Here is a 19,877-nt window from a genome sequence, read left to right on the forward strand (position 1 = left end):
AACTCGTACTGATTAATTTATTAGCAGTTTAATAATTATTTGTATTCATTATTAGTCTGTTAGGTAATATAATTTAAAATTATAAAGTAATTTGTACGTGTATGCATAAACTGCAGTGTTAATTTAAATGTCTGTCAGATTCAAATGTGTGCAATTATCATAAACTTATCGTAAGAACATTAAAGAAACATCGTCTATAAGTAATATGTTTATTGAATCAATAATTTTTATCAAATAACTTATATATATATATATATATATATATATATATATATATATATATATATATAATTAAGAAGGTTATTTAATTTAATTTATTAAAATCTTTATAAAAATTAAAAATTTTTCACAATACTTTATATTATACATATGTTTATTAGTTAAAATTAAGTAAAGTTATACAGCAAACAACTGTGTATAAAATTTATCATAAATAAATAATAACAAATAAAAAATAAATAAATAAATATCAGTGGAAATCAATATATTACGATGAGAATTTATAATCTAATTTCTCATTAACTATCAGGAATTAGACTATTAGATTTATATTTTTATATTTTTATCAGCTTTAGAGAGAACCAAAACTTGAATCCGTGGATATCAAATATATATTTAATATATTTATAAAGAACGATGTTACTTATGTGTTTTATAAATCTCAATGATTCGCTCCGTATCTTATCAAATTTAATTATAATTTGGATATGCTTTCTTTTTTCTGCGATAAGCTGCGTAAAAAAAAATCGTGCACGAAATATCATGGCAAACGAGCTGTTGATCATTTTAATAATGCATTCTGAGAATATTCATCCAGATATATACTTGACCTTAACATTAAAAATTTGATAAGTCCCTGACCTCGATACATCGAGTATGTAAGTATATGCGAGACACATTAAGTAATGTCACAATTCGGCAAGAACTTAATGCAAATATGCTACGTTCGATTTGCATGTACTATATCATAATTTATATTATTACTAATTATATAAAAATATAATAGCATCATTTTTAGCTTTTAAAATAACGTGTATAAAATTTCAAATTGATTATTGCGATATGTATAATACGGTGGTTTTAACATTGAGAAATAAACTCTTGTTATTTACCACATAATTCGTGACGAGAGCAAATCCAAACGCAAAAAAAATTAACTAAATTAAAAAAAATTAAAAAAATTAATAAAATAAATTAAAAAAAACGTTTATTTTGGGAAATTCCCTGCTAATTAGAGCATTGACATGTGAAGGATTCGCGCGACCCTTCGAATAACTGGTACAACAGATATACTATAATTGTTAAGTTGTGCGTCATGGAGAAGCGGGGATTTCGCGATCCAAAGAACAGTCATGCAAATTCTTCTACTGAAACTTCCAGGAAAACCGCATCGAAACCTCTCAGGGTCAACGCTTGAGGGGGAAATGCCGGTTCTTCAAGTTTACAATCCCGTGCTAACGACAGAGCGAAGAAGAAGGTGGGGAGAATATATGAAATAAATGCTCGGAGTAGGGATTCTGCAGATTATATGAAAGAAATCGGTTCTCCACTCAAAGACGTACTAATCGAGCATTGCTGCTCCGAGTGGAAGGTGCTCGTTCACCGTTTCTTGGTGAGTATCAAATCATTTTTTGTGCTTCGTTGAAACATTAAATGGCGGATAATAGTTACTCATGAATTTTCTTATAAGAACTAGTAATATCAGTTTGTTGTTTATCTCTAAGATTAACCTTTAGTCCCGACTCATGGGTCGTTTGCGACCCAAACGAACAAGTGATTTTTCCTTAGGTACCTCCATTTCTTAATAACAAACTATATAAAAAAATAATTTTTATCGAAATATTATGATTGGGACTTCAAGTTGAAGGTTGCAAGAAGTTCCTCGAATTTCTTCAGATTTTTTAAAGCGTTTTTACTGATCCAAATAACGCAAAGACGCAAACGATCCATGAGTCGGGATTAAAGGTGCCGAAAAGAACCGTCGGGACTAAGGGTTAATATTATTGAATATTATACTCTATGTGTGTCCATTTGTGTGTGTATGTGTGTGAACTTATACGACTTTGACAATCTAAATTTTAATTATTCAACAATGATGATAATGACGAATTTAATGCTCTTAGCGTACAGTTACGTTTATCAAATTAATTAATATGTAATCAAATAGATATATAAATTATTTTCTATAAGTAATATATAAAATTTTATTCTACGATGGTGAAACAAACAAAATTTCAGATTTTCTTTAACAAATAACGAAGTTGCTAATAATGCTTAAACGAAATATGTTGATAATACTGGTTTGTGATCGCGTCATTCAAAGTCCGACAAAGGTCAGTGGCAATTTATTATGGATAAATACATTGAAAGATCAAAATAATTATGTAACGGTTCTATTAAATATGCATTCAATGTTTCAAAATGATAAAAAATTTACATGGCAACAAACCTCGAATGTTCGTGGGATAACTGGCAAGTCATCCTATTTTTATAAATGAAAATTTTATCATAAAAATCCATCATATATAACATTTATTTAAAATCTGTCTAAGAAAGACTTTATCATAAAAGAGTGTTTACATGCATAAACAGAAGAAGAAAATATTTTCGTATGATGACGCATGTATATATGTACATACATACGTACATCTTCATTGCGGAAGCAAAGATAAAACTGATTACATGAGGACATCCATTATCCTGAATAATTATGTATTCAAATTATTATGTGTATTTCATGATCATATATTTTTAGAAAAAACTATGAATATCCTGTTTTATAAAAATATTTTTTATCTTTTTTGCTTGTAAAATCAAAAATTTTATTGTAATACTGTTTTTGTAACAATAAATAAAATGTTCATTATGATATTAATTAAAAATTAATATTTCTTGCAACGGAATTTTATTTTATGATAAAAATTTATAGAATTTCACTTTTAATGTTTATATTAATATATGATATGTAACCTTTTAAAAAGTTCATTAAAAAAACATTAATTTTTAGGCAATGGATAAGAATTATAGCATTTTCGTTGTTACAATTATATATTATAGAAAAGAAAATCACTGTTTTATCAGACTTTGAAACATTTTTATATCTTAGAATATGTAATATCTCTCACGATGTTACGGTTATCGCAAACATGTAATTACTGTAATTGTGAAATATCTATATGCTATATCTCGTATTCTCCGATAAGTCGGGGAAGTCCTTCCATAAAATAGATAAAAAAATTGTTATCTAAAAACTATTTTTATTCTCTCTATTTGTTATAATTGTTATAATTCCGAAATTTAATTTATAATATTTGTGTATTTGATTGTGTAATATGCTGAAACATAAAATATTGAATCTTTCCTTATACTTTTATATTTAAAAAAAAATTTGCAGAAATATTTGGAAATATTTCGACATAAATTTTTAACATATCTCTCCCCCCATTTTGTTGTATATCTCAAGTGAGAATGTTTTTTTACAACGTCTTTTATTTGCTCAAAAATACTTCTCTTAATGATAGCGAGATCACCAGCTAAATTGCCTTGCGTTAATAATTGTAGGAAAAAGATGAAGCGATTAGACTTCACGGGCCGCTGAGTTCTAGTTTGCATTTACTTCCTGTGATTTTTCTGGCTTACACTGATCAAGGCATCACTATGTCATCGCTATTTATAATCTCGAGAAAGAAAATACGTCGATCGCCATTGCGAGAATTTTTTATCGTAAACCGTCCGAGGACGAGATCGCGTTCCACGTGCATTGCCTTGCGGTTATTATATTACACGACTCTGTCGTATATCTGCTTGCAGGTAGATTAGAGTCCTTGGTACCTAACCATGTGGGGACTGGTTCCCGCTTTGACCTTGGTCAGCGTGACCTTGGTAGCGGCGTTGCCGGCGGCGCAACAGAACACCGGTAGCCTCGACAGTCTGATCAACCAGGCTTTTCCCGAAGTCAGGACGTCGACCACCCCTCAACCGGTGCCACAAATAGACGGTGATCTCGATACTCTGATTCAGGACGTTTTTCAGAACCGGAACGTCACTACCACTACAAACAATATCATTCTCGGCTCGCAAAATACACCACCCCCGAAACCCGACAATTGTGAATGCGTGCCCTACTATCAGTGCAAAGAAGGCAAGATCTTGGACAACGGGGTCGGCATCATCGATATCAGGTTCGGTGCTGATAACAATTCGCAGTCGCAGGGGTGAGTTTGTTGACCAAAGATCGAAGTCTCGGTCGGTTGTTTTTCACCGGCGGACGGATTATGGCATGCTGTGAAATTCCTTCGTCGCGTACAAAATTTTTTGTACAAGGTTTTGTAAAAAAGGTTTTGGTATTCCCGTAGAGTACGGTATTCCCGATGACGATTAGTAGTATTATATTCTCTCATTCTCGCGTGCAAACATTTAGTTGCATTGATTTCGTCGGTCTTAACTAAATTTGGTAATGGTATCCTATTATTAATCTAGAACTTTATCTTTTCATTATCTAGATACATGTAGATATATTAGTGTAGATATATGTATATACAGGGTGGTCCGGAAAGTAATGCGTCGCATTTTTTTGTGACGCGACTATACATCGCAGAGCGATGGGACCGGTTGGGGAGGAAGGGGGGTACCCTTAGCTTTCCAACGGTAGGTCGCTCAATTGTTTCCATGCGCTTGGAGGGTTAGGACGGCTTATTCTGTGAACCTCTGCTTAGTGGTCGCGTCGAACTTGTGATGGAGAGAACGATAGAGCAACGCTATGCGATAAAGTTTTGCGTGAAGCTGGACAAGACGCCGCTGGAAACTTTTGAAATGCTCAAGAAAGTTTTCGGGGACGATTGCCTTTCCAAATCGCAGTCAAACAGATGGCACAAGATGTTTAGAGAAGGTCGGAAGGAGGTCGCCGACGAGGCCCGCGCAGGACGCCCGTCAACATCGCGAACGGACGACAATGTGACTCGTGTGCGCCAATTATTGAATTCAGACCGTCGAATGAATGTTCGCTTAATGTCGGAATTATTGAACTTGCCGAAAACGATTGTTCACGAGATTGTATCGGAAGACTTGGCCATGCGGAAGATTTGCGCAAAACTTGTGCCCGGAGTGTTGACCGATGCGCAAAAGCAACACCGAGTGGAAGTTTGTGAAGAACTCAAGCAACTCTGTGCAGATAATCCCAATTTCCTGAACAACGTTATCTTGGCCCCGGCGGACTTTTTTTTATTTCCTCGGCTGAAAAGGGAGCTCAAAGGACAACAGCTCGAGTCGGTTGACAACGTACAAGCTACTTCGACGGCCTCCCTGAACAACATCCCAGTCAAGGAGTTCCAGAAATCTTATGACGCATGGAAATCGCGTTGGCAAAAATGTATTGACGCAGAAGGGTCATACTTCGAACAATTTTAAGTTGTTTTACCTATGCGATCAATAAATTCTTTTTTAAAAAAATGCGACGCATTACTTTCCGGACAAACCCTGTAGTATCTTTGAAATCTCTCTCTCGTATCTTATTTTTAAATGTATATTTACGTATTCAAATTTAAGATGTTCAAATTCTATTTTTTAATAATAATTATATAATTATTGTCTATTTTATATAAAGTAATAATAGTGTAATATTATAAAAATATTTAATTTTCTTTTTGTTGTAAGATATAGTTTAATATTATAGTTTAATTACATAATCGTTTGTGTAAATTATTGTAAAAACGCTCTTTCTTTCATAATGTTTTTAAAAAGTTCAATTTTTAGCACAATTTCTTTATGTAAATTGACAAAAGACGTCTATCATGGTATTTGTGTCTTTATAATGTACAATGTATAGTCATAGTCTTTGAATGCATTTATAGTATGATAGTTACAATAAGTGATTTGAGTTACACATGGAGGACATGATTGCGTTAGAAGGAAAGCGGAAGTAATAACACATCAATGCTGCTGAACGGTTTACGATTTCTTTTGTTATACGTGTACAGTGTTCAGCTCTCGACGCAATGCTATGCATTCATAAATGTGACAACGTAATTATAAATATATTCTACACGGCGATTATGGTTTATCGAGAGTACAATATTCGAAAAATAGTAGCTCTTTAATTTTTATAATGGTGAGTAATAAAAATTTCATGTAATTGTAATATTTAAAATTACACAATTAAAGAAAAATATAACTCTGTGTGTGACTGAATCTGTATACATGTACATTATATGTAGATGCTTCCACCTTGTTTGTCTATATAATGAATACTATGATTTATTATAATTTTCAAATTGTACTGTCGTTTTTAATTTCAAACTGATTATTTTAAGCATGCCATCTAATTATTTACGCCGCATGAGACTATCTTTGAAAAATAAAACTCTCCTTTCTGGATCTGCTAATAAATTATTTCTATTGTTAATTTAAGAATGTATAATTGTCACTTGATGGGTAATTCCGTTGTGAGAAGAAAAAACAATTATGGGAAAAGATAATTGCTCATTGCTCATAATTTTTTTTAATGAGGGGACTTATTGTTAATAATATTTTTAAAAAGTAATTGTCAAATTATTTAAATGGTGTCACAAAATGTTTAGATTATAATCTTTTAATATACAAAAATAATTTAACAAATTGTCGATATATTAGCGAAATAAAAAAAAACATTGCAATCACAACAGGTAATCCAATATTTAAAAGAGCAGAAATAACACACATGTTTCAGATATTCATTAAATATCTTATAGATGCTCTTCAGACTTTTCTAATTGCTTATATTTATATGTGAATAAACGATTGTTTCGCTAATTCCTATTATGAAATTATTCGAGAATAATCGCTCTTGATGTTTATATAATTATTTGATTGGCTATTTAGAACTCTTGGACCATGCGAGAATTACTTGGACGTTTGTTGCAAACCGCCGGATCTACAGCCACCAGCCACACCGCCACCGATCGGTAGAACCGGATGTGGACAACGACATGCTGAGGGAGTCGGTTTTAGGATCACCGGACAGACCGATAACGAGGCACAGTTTGGCGAGTTTCCGTGGATGGTGGCTATTTTGAAAAAAGAGGCAATTGGCGAAAACGGTCAAAAATTGAATGTTTATCAATGCGGCGGTGCACTTATCCACCGACAAGCCGTTCTCACTGCGGCTCATTGCATTAATGGGTCAGTAGTCGACTTGTTATATAAACATATCGATACGATAATAAAAATAACAACGTCATATTGATAACCTTAGTTAGTAAAATTTTATGCCCATTTATACTTTAATCGTGATCTTGAACAAAAAAATCTTAAATGAGATGAAAAGAAATACTATTTATTCTTATATAAATAATAAATAATATTTATTATCTTATTTTTGCATTTAAAAGATTCGAAATAACATTTATTTCTACATTTTTCTTCATAGCACTTGAGACAAAACTTATTTTGAAGTAATATTTTAGTTCTCGACGTAATTTAATTAATATATTCATTTGTCAAACAAAACGAATTATCGAAAGTATCCATAATATCTCTGTGTTCTAAATTAATTAATATTGAAATTTAATTGTCTTAACGCGATAACATTTGTGGCTAATTGTTATTTCTTCTGCCTCATTTAAAACTATTTTTTTGAAGATCACGATTGAAGAATAGATAGCCTTTAAATTTTGCTAACTTTGTTCGAAATAAATTTTCACCTCAAGTACGGAAGATAAGTACTATTTATTCTTATTTCTGTAATCAAAATATAACATTTATTTTGGATATAATGTGAGTTTCCATTTATAACAGCGAAAATTCATATTATATTTAAATAAATAGCATTTTGCTTATTGTGCTTTTCCTTCATTGTTTTTTTAATTTAACAATACATTTCGATCAACAGAAAACAACCGCAAGAACTCAAAGTCCGCGCTGGAGAATGGGACACGCAAACGAAAAACGAGATCTATCCGCATCAAGACCGCGACTGTCGAGCAAGTTGTAGTTCACGAGAACTTCCATTCCGGCGCTCTTTACAACGATTATGCTATACTGATATTGAAAACCCCGGTCGAATATGCAGAGAACGTAGATATCGTTTGTCTACCGGAAATGAATACAAATTTTGACGGATCGAGATGCTTTGCCAGCGGATGGGGAAAAGACGTATTCGGTAAGCAATGTGCAAAAGCACGAAGAAATAGATTGTCAATTGATCGAATCTCTTAATTAATATATCTTTAGCATAATACGTACGTACATTAATTGCAACGCTAATAAATTATCTTTATGATTATTAGTAAAATATAATTTAATTTATATAATCATATATTTTTTAAAATATATGACAAAGAGACATAAAATACTGTTATAATTTTCCATCTTCATATATTTGTAAATTAAAGTTTACTGAAGATTGTAGAAAATAATTTCGGTTAATCGTCCGTATTGTGACTGACAATGGTATCATTAATAATTTAGAGATTAGATTCTGAACTAGTGAAAGTACATAAAATATAATTTCGTTTGTTGATATTTAATTACAGGCAAAGAGGGGCGCTATCAAGTGATCTTAAAGAGAGTTAATCTTCCTGTGGTAACTCACGATACATGCCAAAGTATCATGCGTACCACTAGACTGGGGAAATATTTTGTTCTGGATAGAAGTTTCATCTGTGCGGGTGGAGAAGTAGGGAAAGATACTTGCAAGGTAAATTTTTTTGAGGCAATCTTTCACGAAAATTTCTTTATAATTTACATATCTGTAATATTAATATGTATAAACAGTTATTCTATAAAATTTATCTTATTTTTACTTTAGAATTATATATAATGATTTAGGGATTCAAGATTACGAAGATTCGTGTAATAAGAATCTTGATTTTTATTTTAATTCTTGCTCAAATTTTTATTTTAATTTTTACAGATAATAATCCTTAAGGTTCGCCAGTAATAATTAATACAAATCTTTCCTCAATGGTAAAAGTCGACCAAACTGGCAATCATTTATTATAGATAATTAGTTAAAATACAACGTTTCGGCTGTCATTGCAACCCTTTTCAAGTAAATCTATAAAAAATTACATAAAAATAATTATAATTTTAATACATTTCATCGCAACAATTAATTATAAATTCATATACAAACTACTTTCATATACAACTTACTGTATTAATTTATTTTGCATTTACTTTTGATATGTAACATATTTTTGTATATAAATTTATAATTAATTGTTGCGATGAAATGTATTAAAATTATAATTATTTTTATGTAATTTTTTATAGATTTACTTGAAAAGGGCTGCAATGACAGCCGAAACGTTGTATTTTAACTAATTATCTATAATAAATGATTGCCAGTTTGGTCGACTTTTACCATTGAGGAAAGATTTTTTTTTAATTTTTACGTTGGCGATCGTATCTTGTAATTTTTTTAAAAACAAATATTGAAGTATAACTATATTTATGTAAATGCAAATGCTATATTATACATATAAGTATATTATTTATACTTATAATTCAATTTATACTTATAATTCAAGTTTCTTACAATTCCCAATAATTTTTTTGCCAAGATTGTTCCTCCCTACTTCGTATCTTACGTTAGACAAAGAAATAATTATTCGAATTTTTTTTTGCAGGGTGACGGTGGAAGTCCCTTAGTATGTCCCTTAAAGAACGATCCGAGCAGATACGTTCAAGCTGGAATCGTAGCCTGGGGACTTGGTTGCGGGGAAAATGGAACTCCTGGAGTTTATGCTAATGTAGCTCACGCACGCCAATGGATCGACGAGCAGATAGCTTTCTATAATCTAGATAACACTGTTTATCAGTATCCCAACTGATCGTCGCTCTCATCCAACGTGCCAATCATTTATGAATTACAAGTTTTTCCTTTTTTGTCATACTCATCACGAATTGTGCAACGTTTGTTGTACTGAGTTTTATACGCTAAACAACTCCACTCAAGAAATGTGATGTAAAAATATTGACAAGTTATATGTTAATTTAATACTCAGATGATCCATGATAGAATAAAATTTAGTGGCCTCTTTAATATTAAGAATCCCGTGTCTATGTACTTTATTTTTACGTTTGTAGGCTGAATCATACGCATTTGAAAGTGATCGTAGATATATGACAAAGACGAATAATCGTCAAAATCAATGTGTGGCATTTTATGTGTATAATGTGTAAGCGAATAATACATTTTTATTAAAACTGGAACAGTTGTCAAATTTATTTCCTTTTAAAATTGTAAAAATTATAATAATAGTTTTTAATTAATCAGCTTTTAATTTTATTGCACATAATGGTAGCTTCACAATATTAGTCTATATTTTAGTATTAGTCTGATAATTACACTATATGTAAGTCAAATTACATTAGTTTTCTTATATGCCACTATTCACGTTCGATTTCTAATTTCTATTTTAATAGAATTATAGAGGTTCCAAAAGCTATGAAAATTTGTGTAAACTAAAATAATTTTCTATACATTTTTCTCTTGTCAACTATAGCAACGAGGGTAAGAAAATTATAATCAAATAAGTAATAATATAACACGAAAGAATACTTTTAATTTCTTAACTAATTAATATAATAAATATTATTTGAAAATCCATATACAAAAAAACACTGGTTACTTCATATACTTACAGAAGTAACAGAAGAAAAGCACATAATAGTATAAGTGCATAATTTAAATTTGTATGTTTTAAGATATTTAAAGTTCTCTAATATTGTCAACAATAAGGAGCCTATTCAAACGTTAGTAATATTATAACAATAAAATATCATAATAAAAAATAATTAAAATACAAGTAGAGAAAAATAAAGATATTTGTATTTGTATTTGTGTGGTATAACAGAGAAGCAATTAAGTAATAACAAGATGAATGATGTTAAATTCGAAGTAATTCTATTCTATTATATAAAATCGTTTTTATGTGTTTCCGGGAACTCATTATAAATAAATTAATCATTAGAATATTTGCGCTCATTTTTTATACAGGAAAATTTTTATTTCTCACATTACCGGTTTATCACCGGTTTATTGTGCAATATTGAATATTCGCAACACACTTTGTCAAGATTAATAATAGATTTATAATTTTCATTAATAAATAATAGAAAAACGTACATGTGTGCAATTTTTAAAAGATTATCAAATTAGAAAAAATATCCAAAAAATTTTAATCAGATTTATCTATATAAAAAAATTAAAAATAAATTGTTTTTTTTTTCAAAATCTCCTAATTGTAAAATTCGAAAGATTTTTTGCCTTTAAAACAAACAAAAGAAAATATTTAGAGTATAATGTTTTATTTAAATTTAAATTTTATTTATAAATTTTGATGTTTAATTTACAATCGAGACTTTTGGAAATAAAAAATTTCCTATAAATAAATATGTGCATAAATAAAAATAAAAATTTTCGGAAAATTGGAAAAAACATTTGCATTATATACATATATGTATACATATACTTATACATATATATATATATATATATCTTCATATCAAATAACAACATAATTACCATGAAAAAAATGAGATGGTAATGTACACTTTCACAAAATCATTATATTTAGAGAACTCCTATTTCTCATTTCCAAAAAATCGAATTACTATAATAGACATAATATATGTATCTAATGTTGAACGTATAGTACGCGTACATAGTATATATGTTTTCGGTATCCTGCAAATGTTATAGAAAGATTGCTCCAATAGTTTATCAATTAAATAGATTATATTTCAGAATTTATTCTAAAGAAAATTCATTTTAAATTTTATAATTTACACATTTTTTCTTTATACGAAAAATTCTTAATTGATAAAATTAAACATTTGTAATAAGAATTTATTTTTAAATAGTATAATACGCTCTGTTGTATGTTATAAAACAATTGCGAGACTGAACACTCATATCTCGATTATGGAAAAAATATAGAGCGGAAGTAATACCGTGAAAGATGTTATTATGATAATTGCGGGTTGTCGAGACGTCGAACCCTCTCGCTGCGAAAAGTAAAATTTTAATCACAAAGAGAGATGCTTTTCATCGATGGAATTCTACTTTTAACGATGCACCAAGAGAATATTTCATTTAGTCTATAGAAAATAATTTTGGGTTGTCGAGAAACATTTAGAAATATTTCTTGCTGTAAAAGATAAATATTTAATATCGAACAGTGACAATTCTCATAAACCGAATATCCATCTATCGTGACAAAGGTTTTTGTAACGTAAACGTTTTCAATACTGACAACCCGAAATTATTGTAACGATAATTATTCTTTCCATTGCATTCGCTTTGCATTTTCCGCAGTCTAATATCTACCACGAAAGTGTCGCATCAGTCTCCCAATTATTTTACAACATGCACGGAGAAATGTTAAAATATTACTCTAGAAATAAATTCTTCTTGTCAATGTTGGGTATTTGGCCTTATCAGTCTAAGATGATAAAAACATCATCCCTGTATCTCTTATTAATCATTCAAAGCACTGGTTGGGCAACTCAGGTAATGCACGAGCATGTTATTTGTGCAAAAGAACAATTGTATACATGTATCATTACTATGTCATAGATAAATTAAAAAATATTATCAAGCAAATCGACTTTCTTTTAACAAAATATTTTCGCCATAGACTTTTCTCTTTTTCTCAGTATTGTATATTGCCGATTGATAATGTTAATTTATAGGTATCCTTTCTATACATTGCTTGGGGTGACATGACTTTGACTGTCGAAGCTACAATTAATAATATTCTTCTTATTGGATCCGTTGTAAAATATTTAAACATTGTTATAAATAACAACAAGGTAAGTTTAATTTTGGTGAGTGTGTAAATCGAATAATGTTTAATGAAGAATATTAATAAGAGAAACATTTTATACAATCTCCAATTTTTAACATAGCACGCTTGAAGACCGCGCGAATTGACCGATCTTTTTCAATTATTTTTTCATTATTTATTGCAAATATCGAAATATGTGAAGACTAGGTTTAACCTGTTCTACTTGTACCTGACGGGTCGAGCGCGAATTACCAGACACCTGTGAATATATATGTATACCACTAGCGGATCCTGACATCAATAATAAGGGAGAGGAAAATCTGCTAAATTATTTAATTAATATTTTTGTCTCATGCTTAGCTTTTACTCCAGGACCAACGACAAATTTTCTTTAATTTACAAGGGGGATTTAACTTCAATCCCCCTTCCGCACAAGAATCGCAGCTGGTGATATACATATATACATATATGCATATACCTATACGTATATATGTATATGTATGTATATTAACACACATAATAAAATAAAATCATAAGCACAATTCGATCAAAGATAAGATCAAAGATCAATGGGCTTTAATTTTTACGCGTTCCATATATTATTGAATTTTGCATTTGCTGTGTTCACGGAAATTAAAACAAATTATTAATTATAAGTGTTCAGCAATTTATTTTTACCCCATATTATTGTTTTTTCTTTTTTATTGTTAGGTGAAAAATTTATTAGAAATGATGGAGGATCATTGGCAACTCTTTCAAAGCAAATGCGAGCTTCATGTTTTGAGATATTATGGTAACATTAATCAGCTAGTGACAAAATATTATTCAGGTGTTTAGATAACTAATTTTAAGTCGCATAAGTGTATTAAACAAGCTCTAATTTAATAATCAACTATTTCGAATATCTGTTGATTGAAATCCAAAAATATATCAAGCTTGGAAAACATTTTTATATTATAAAAATGATTAGACATAATAGGTTTATTGCAGCAATGTGTATTCTTTTTGCAGCATACATTAACATAATAGTTGCAGTGTTTTTCTTAATACCGTTAAAGCCAAGAATTCTAGATTTGATAATACCATTGAATGAGTCACGGCCATATATATTTATTTGTGGGGGAGAATGGGGAGTAGACAAAGTGGAATATTATTATCCAATTTTATTCCATTGTTTAATTTGTATTATAATTGGTACTAGATGTATGGTGAATTGTGATACCATAAATATAGTGTGTGTGTTACACAGTTGTAGTTTATTTGAGTCTATCGGGTAAGTGATCGATATTGCAAGATATGGAGTAAATATATTTACTTTAATTTCAATCAAGTCATTAGATAGTTATTCCAGCTTAAAAAATATCTCGATGCAGATTATCTGTGATTTTGATATCTTATGTGTTTTTTCAAGTATCCGTCTTGAAAATATTCACGACAAAACTGAACATATAGAAGACGAGATGCCCCAAAAACATTTAGAAATAAAAGAACATTATTCTGAATATCACAAAATGATTGCATGCTTGAAAAAACATCAAATAGCAATAGAGTTCGTACTTATAAAAAATTTTATCATTAATAATAACTTTTGTAATATTATTCAATTACGATTACCATAATTATATATAAATATATATAATGTACATTAAATTTTTCGTATATCATGATTTTTCATTATCTTTTAGATTCGTTGACATGATAGAATCTACATTTACAACTGAGACGTTTATTATCTTGGCTCTAAATATAATTATTCTGAGTTTATCTGGATTACAAGTAAACCACCATGTGTCAATTATTAAAAATATTAATGGAAATTTAAGAAAATTTCGAGTTTACACATACCTATACACACATATTTATACTTTTTATGTATGTATACATAATGTATATATGTATATACATATATTATATATATGAAATGTAATATATGTAATATAAAGTAAATAATAAAATAAAGTTTTATATGTATATATACACATACATACACATACATACATATATATACAGAACGTCCCGCAACGTTATGTCCATATTGAAATAACTGTGTATTTTTTATGTTATTCTAAGTCAAAAAGTCTTAATACTTAATATACATATGTCCTAAAGTCGATTGTTTTGAAGTTATAGCGAAAAAATATAAATATAATTATTTACTTATTTATTTATTTGTAATTTTTAATTATTATTTGCATACTTATTTATTATTTATTTTTTACTATGACAACGTAGGTAATTGTTTTTTGTAATGCCAGTCACGAAGATTCGATTTTTGATTGCTGTTTAGCGTGTGGAAATTGGCTTATTTCTTAAGGATTCAATGTATGCCTTACTTTACCGGACTAGGGTGAGAAAAACACCTTTATGATTTACCTTATCGCACAATTTATAAAGTAGTTAATTATTATTTAATATTATCGTTCAATAAATAATATTATTATCATTAATAAATAATACTGTTCTTATTTTATGCAACTTTGTTTTTTCGCTGTAACTTTAAAACAATCGATTTTAAGGCATATGTGTACTAAGACTTCGACTTAGAATGACACTAAGAATACACTATGGATATCACGTTGCGGGACACTGTATACAGTCACACACATATATGGTGAGAAATATAAGTTGATATTAATTTATCAATTAAATGAAAATCTAATTACTGCAGTCAATTATTCGTATTTCTTTTTGAATTATGAAAGAACAAACATAAAGCATAAAAAAACTAAAATAATTAGAATAATTTTAAAATCATATACATTGTAGATTCTAAGTAAGTTGGGAGAAATCGAGGAAATGATAAGATTTGGATTCATAGCTATAGGAGCGACCACTCATCTAATTACTATGTGTATACCAGGGCAACTACTCGCGAATAAAAGCGAAGAACTGTTCGACAAGGCGCAAGTATCAAAATCATGTTTTAATTGCATTATTGTTTAAATTACATTACTGCTATGATTATTCCAAAATGGCAACGCTATTTCAATATATGATCTTGGTTATAATTGCACGTACAATTTGTTCGTACAGTCACTATAAGAATTCGATTATATGAAACATTTTTATCTTGTAGATACAATACGCGATGGTATATGTTTTCGTCGAAAACAACAAAATTATTAAGCATATTGCTTCATAGGACTCTTGAGCCTTGCGTACTCACTGCCGAAAACATGGCGGTCATGTCGGTAGAAACGTTCAGCTCGGTATGTTTGTCTAATACGCATGAAAAGTGTTTTGCACAACAGCTTTATATAATAATATTATAATATGATGATACTTTTTAAGGTAATGCAAACAGCTATGTCGTACTTCACAACCTTTTTATCAATGAGTTAGACATATAAACTTGCTTAAAAGTATTATAAAATGTTGTGTAAAGTATTTTTTTTAGAGAGACTCTTAGTTGTTGTCATTGTTGTAGAAAATATTACAAATGGTTATAATAAATATGTTGTTTCACATATTAAAAATAGCGAGTTCTTTCTTAATCAGAATCTATTCATTCATATGTATATATACATATATATACATATACATTTATATGTATATGTATATACATACATATACATATATATATATATATGTATATACATATACACAATGTTTGATTTTTTAAGGGATAAGACATTTCAAGCGTGTATATAAATCGATAGTATATAATCGCGCGCGCGCGAATCGTAAAATCGAATAGGTGAAATAAAATAATTAAATGTGAAGTATCTTCAAAGCTATATGTCATTAAAAAATGATGTTTTGATAATTTCTATTTATTCATTTTTATTCGTTTATTTTTTGCCGATTAACGATGACATAGTAAGATCGAGGTTGAAAGTTTTTAAGTTTTGGTATTCCCGTAGTACAGTATTCCCGATGACGATTAGTAGTATTATATTCTCTTATTCTCACGCAAAAATTTATTTGCAGTGGTTTCCTCGGTTTTAATTAAATTTGGTAAAGGTATCCTATTATTGATAAATTATTAAATTAAGGCCATGTGTAACGAGCAATACGATATTATTTTATTATTGAGAAGAAAATTCTTAATTTGAAATAATAATTATACAAACGTTTCGAGCTCTACTTGCTCCTCTTCAGTGCGCAAAAAAATAGTGATAATAAATAACGATAATAAATAAATACATAAAATTCTAATAAAAAATCCGCAATACATAGTCAATATAAGTTATATAGTTGAGTCATAGTTAAAACGCAAAATATATTTACAATGAATTGAGACCATTAAAATAGTTCAACAAAGTAAGAACCCAATTAGAAGCAGAATGATTCGTCCGGTTATTCATAAAATATATTAGAATTATTAATAAAAACTTGGAGTGACACTTATACATTACTCCAAATGAACCACTTATCGTTATTTGACGAAAGTCCCTCGATCTGGCAATGATTATGTTCATCTTCTCCAAATTATTTGATATTTGTTAACTGAATTTAAAGAATTTATTCAATTGTAAAATAGGATTCCACTAATGTGTATGTGAAAAAAAGATTAAAAATTATAAATTAAACTAACTACTAAAATATTGAACCTTTATGCTTACAAATTGTTCCGAATAACTTGAGATGACGATGCTTCTAATTGTTGTTGGTCTTATTGTTAGTACTTGACTGTTGTCTAGTCTTTTAAAAAGTCGAATAAATAGGTGTCAGATCTCACAAAATAAACATTTACATAAGTCTAAAAATTCGATATTTCTTCTAGAATGTCGAAATACGCGTTGTTAAGCAATTCGGTGTCTGTGTTATTATTTATACCATGCCTTTGTTCCTTGATGTGTATCATTTCCGAGATAAGTCTTTTATAATAATTAGATTCAATATCAAGTATTTTAACGTTATCCCAATCAAAAGCATGTTTTTTATCCATAATATGTTCAGAGACCACAGAATGCTTGGAGGAATCAAATTTAATATTATTCATATGCTCTTTTAGTCTAGTGCGTAATTTTCTTTTGGTTTGCCCAACATACGAAGCTTCACAATTCTTACAATTAATTTTGTAGACAACATTATTATTATTGTTATGCACGTTTTTGTCCTTGTGGACTTTAATTAATTTGTTAAGATTATTTAGACAACGGTATCCTACTCTGAAATCTGATTTTTTTATTGTCGATGCTATTGTCTCAGAAATGTTATTAATGTATGGAATGACGAAAAATTTTTTCTTGCTATTATCTTCTGCAATTTCTTTTTTTCTATTGTTGTTAAACTGACCATTGTTTAAAACTCTTATTCTCTTATTTATTTCTTTAAAGATTAAATGAATAGGGTAACCGTTGTCCAATAATATTTTAATACACAATTCTAAATTTTTCTTATGATATATGGGATGAGATAATAACAATGCCCTATTAATAAGATTATAAATTACTCCTATTTTATGGCACATAGGGTGACTCGATAAAAAAGATAGTACTCTACCTGAACATGTCTTTTTTTGAAACCAATCTAAGTGTATGATGTTGTCTATTATTTTAATGTTTAAATCTAGAAAATTTATGCTTCTATTAATTTCGTATTCAATCGTAAATTGTAGTCGTTGATTGTAACTATTAAACTTATTCAATACGCTATCAATTTTATTCTTTGGTGCCACCATAATAATGTCGTCTACATATCTATAATATATTGCCAGATCGAGGGACTTTCGTCAAATAACGATAAGTGGTTCATTTGGAGTAATGTATAAGTGTCACTCCAAGTTTTTATTAATAATTCTAATATATTTTATGAATAACCGGACGAATCATTCTGCTTCTAATTGGGTTCTTACTTTGTTGAACTATTTTAATGGTCTCAATTCATTGTAAATATATTTTGCGTTTTAACTATGACTCAACTATATAACTTATATTGACTATGTATTGCGGATTTTTTATTAGAATTTTATGTATTTATTTATTATCGTTATTTATTATCACTATTTTTTTGCGCACTAAAGAGGAGCAAGTAGAGCTCGAAACGTTTGTATAATTATTGTTTCAAATTAAGAATTTTCTTCTCAATAATAAAATAATATCGTATTGCTCGTTACACATGGCCTTAATTTAATAATTTATCATTGTTTTTATTGTCATACGAGCTTGAGCATTGGTATGTGATGTTTTGATTAGGTATTAATTTATCCTATTATTAATTTAGAACTTTATCCTTTCATTATCTAGATACATATAGATATATATAGTGTAGATATATGTACATAGTATCTTTAAAATCATATCTTATTTATAAATGTACATATACATGTATTCAAATTTAAGATGTTCAAATTCTATTTTTTAATAATAATTATATAATTATTTTCTGTTTTTTATAAAGTAATAATAGTGTAATATTATAAAAATATTTAATTTTCTTTTTGTTGTAATATATAGTTTAATATATTACATAATCGTTTATGTAAATTATTGTAAAAACGCTCTTTCTTTCATAATGTTTTTAAAAAGTTTAATTTTTAGCACAATTTCTTTACGTAAATTGACAAAAGACATCCATCATTGTATTTGTGTCTTTATAATGAACAATATATAATCATTGAATGCATTTCTAGCATGATAGTTACAATAAGTGATTTGAGTTACACAAAGAACGCATTAGAAGAAAAGTGGAAGTAATAACACATCAATAAACGGTGTACTTTCTTTCTTTTATTTTATATGCGTACAGGGTTTGTCCGGAAAGTAATGCGTCGCATTTTTTTAAAAAAGAATTTATTGATCGCATAGGTAAAACAACTTAAAATTGTTCGAAGTATGACCCTTCTGCGTCAATACATTTTTGCCAACGCGATTTCCATGCGTCATAAGATTTCTGGAACTCCTTGACTGGGATGCTGTTCAGGGAGGCCGTCGAAGTAGCTTGTACGTTGTCAACCGACTCGAGCTGTTGTCCTTTGAGCTCCCTTTTCAGCCGAGGAAATAAAAAAAAGTCCGCCGGGGCCAAACTTTCTTGAGCATTTCAAAAGTTTCCAGCGGCGTCTTGTCCAGCTTCACGCAAAACTTTATCGCATAGCGTTGCTCTATCGTTCTCTCCATCACAAGTTCGACGCGACCACTAAGCAGAGGTTCACAGAATAAGCCG

General features: G+C 29.3%; 2 protein-coding genes across 2 annotated transcripts; both read left to right on the forward strand.

The window, feature by feature from the left end:
• Positions 1-1,527: 1,527 nt before the first annotated feature.
• On the forward strand, positions 1,528-10,191 carry LOC114937373 (phenoloxidase-activating factor 2). Its single transcript, XM_085484939.1, is given in 7 exon segments — positions 1,528-1,612; positions 3,811-4,214; positions 6,856-7,155; positions 7,865-7,949; positions 7,951-8,134; positions 8,508-8,671; positions 9,606-10,191. Coding segments are annotated over 6 exon segments (1,314 nt in total). The 5' UTR covers positions 1,528-1,612; positions 3,811-3,837; the 3' UTR covers positions 9,810-10,191.
• Positions 10,192-11,386: 1,195 nt separating this feature from the next.
• Positions 11,387-16,240, forward strand: LOC114937371 (odorant receptor 63a-like). Its single transcript, XM_085484967.1, has 9 exons — positions 11,387-12,493; positions 12,676-12,795; positions 13,482-13,599; positions 13,782-14,043; positions 14,182-14,319; positions 14,456-14,546; positions 15,537-15,673; positions 15,847-15,979; positions 16,062-16,240. The coding sequence occupies exons 1-9, from the start codon at positions 12,350-12,352 to the stop codon at positions 16,110-16,112; spliced, it is 1,194 nt and encodes a 397-aa protein (XP_085341093.1). The 5' UTR covers positions 11,387-12,349; the 3' UTR covers positions 16,113-16,240.
• Positions 16,241-19,877: the final 3,637 nt, after the last annotated feature.

Source organism: Nylanderia fulva, unplaced genomic scaffold (assembly GCF_048542155.1).
Source record: "Nylanderia fulva isolate GAGA-0341 unplaced genomic scaffold, ASM4854215v1 Scaffold33, whole genome shotgun sequence".
NCBI classification, from domain to species: domain Eukaryota; kingdom Metazoa; phylum Arthropoda; class Insecta; order Hymenoptera; family Formicidae; genus Nylanderia; species Nylanderia fulva.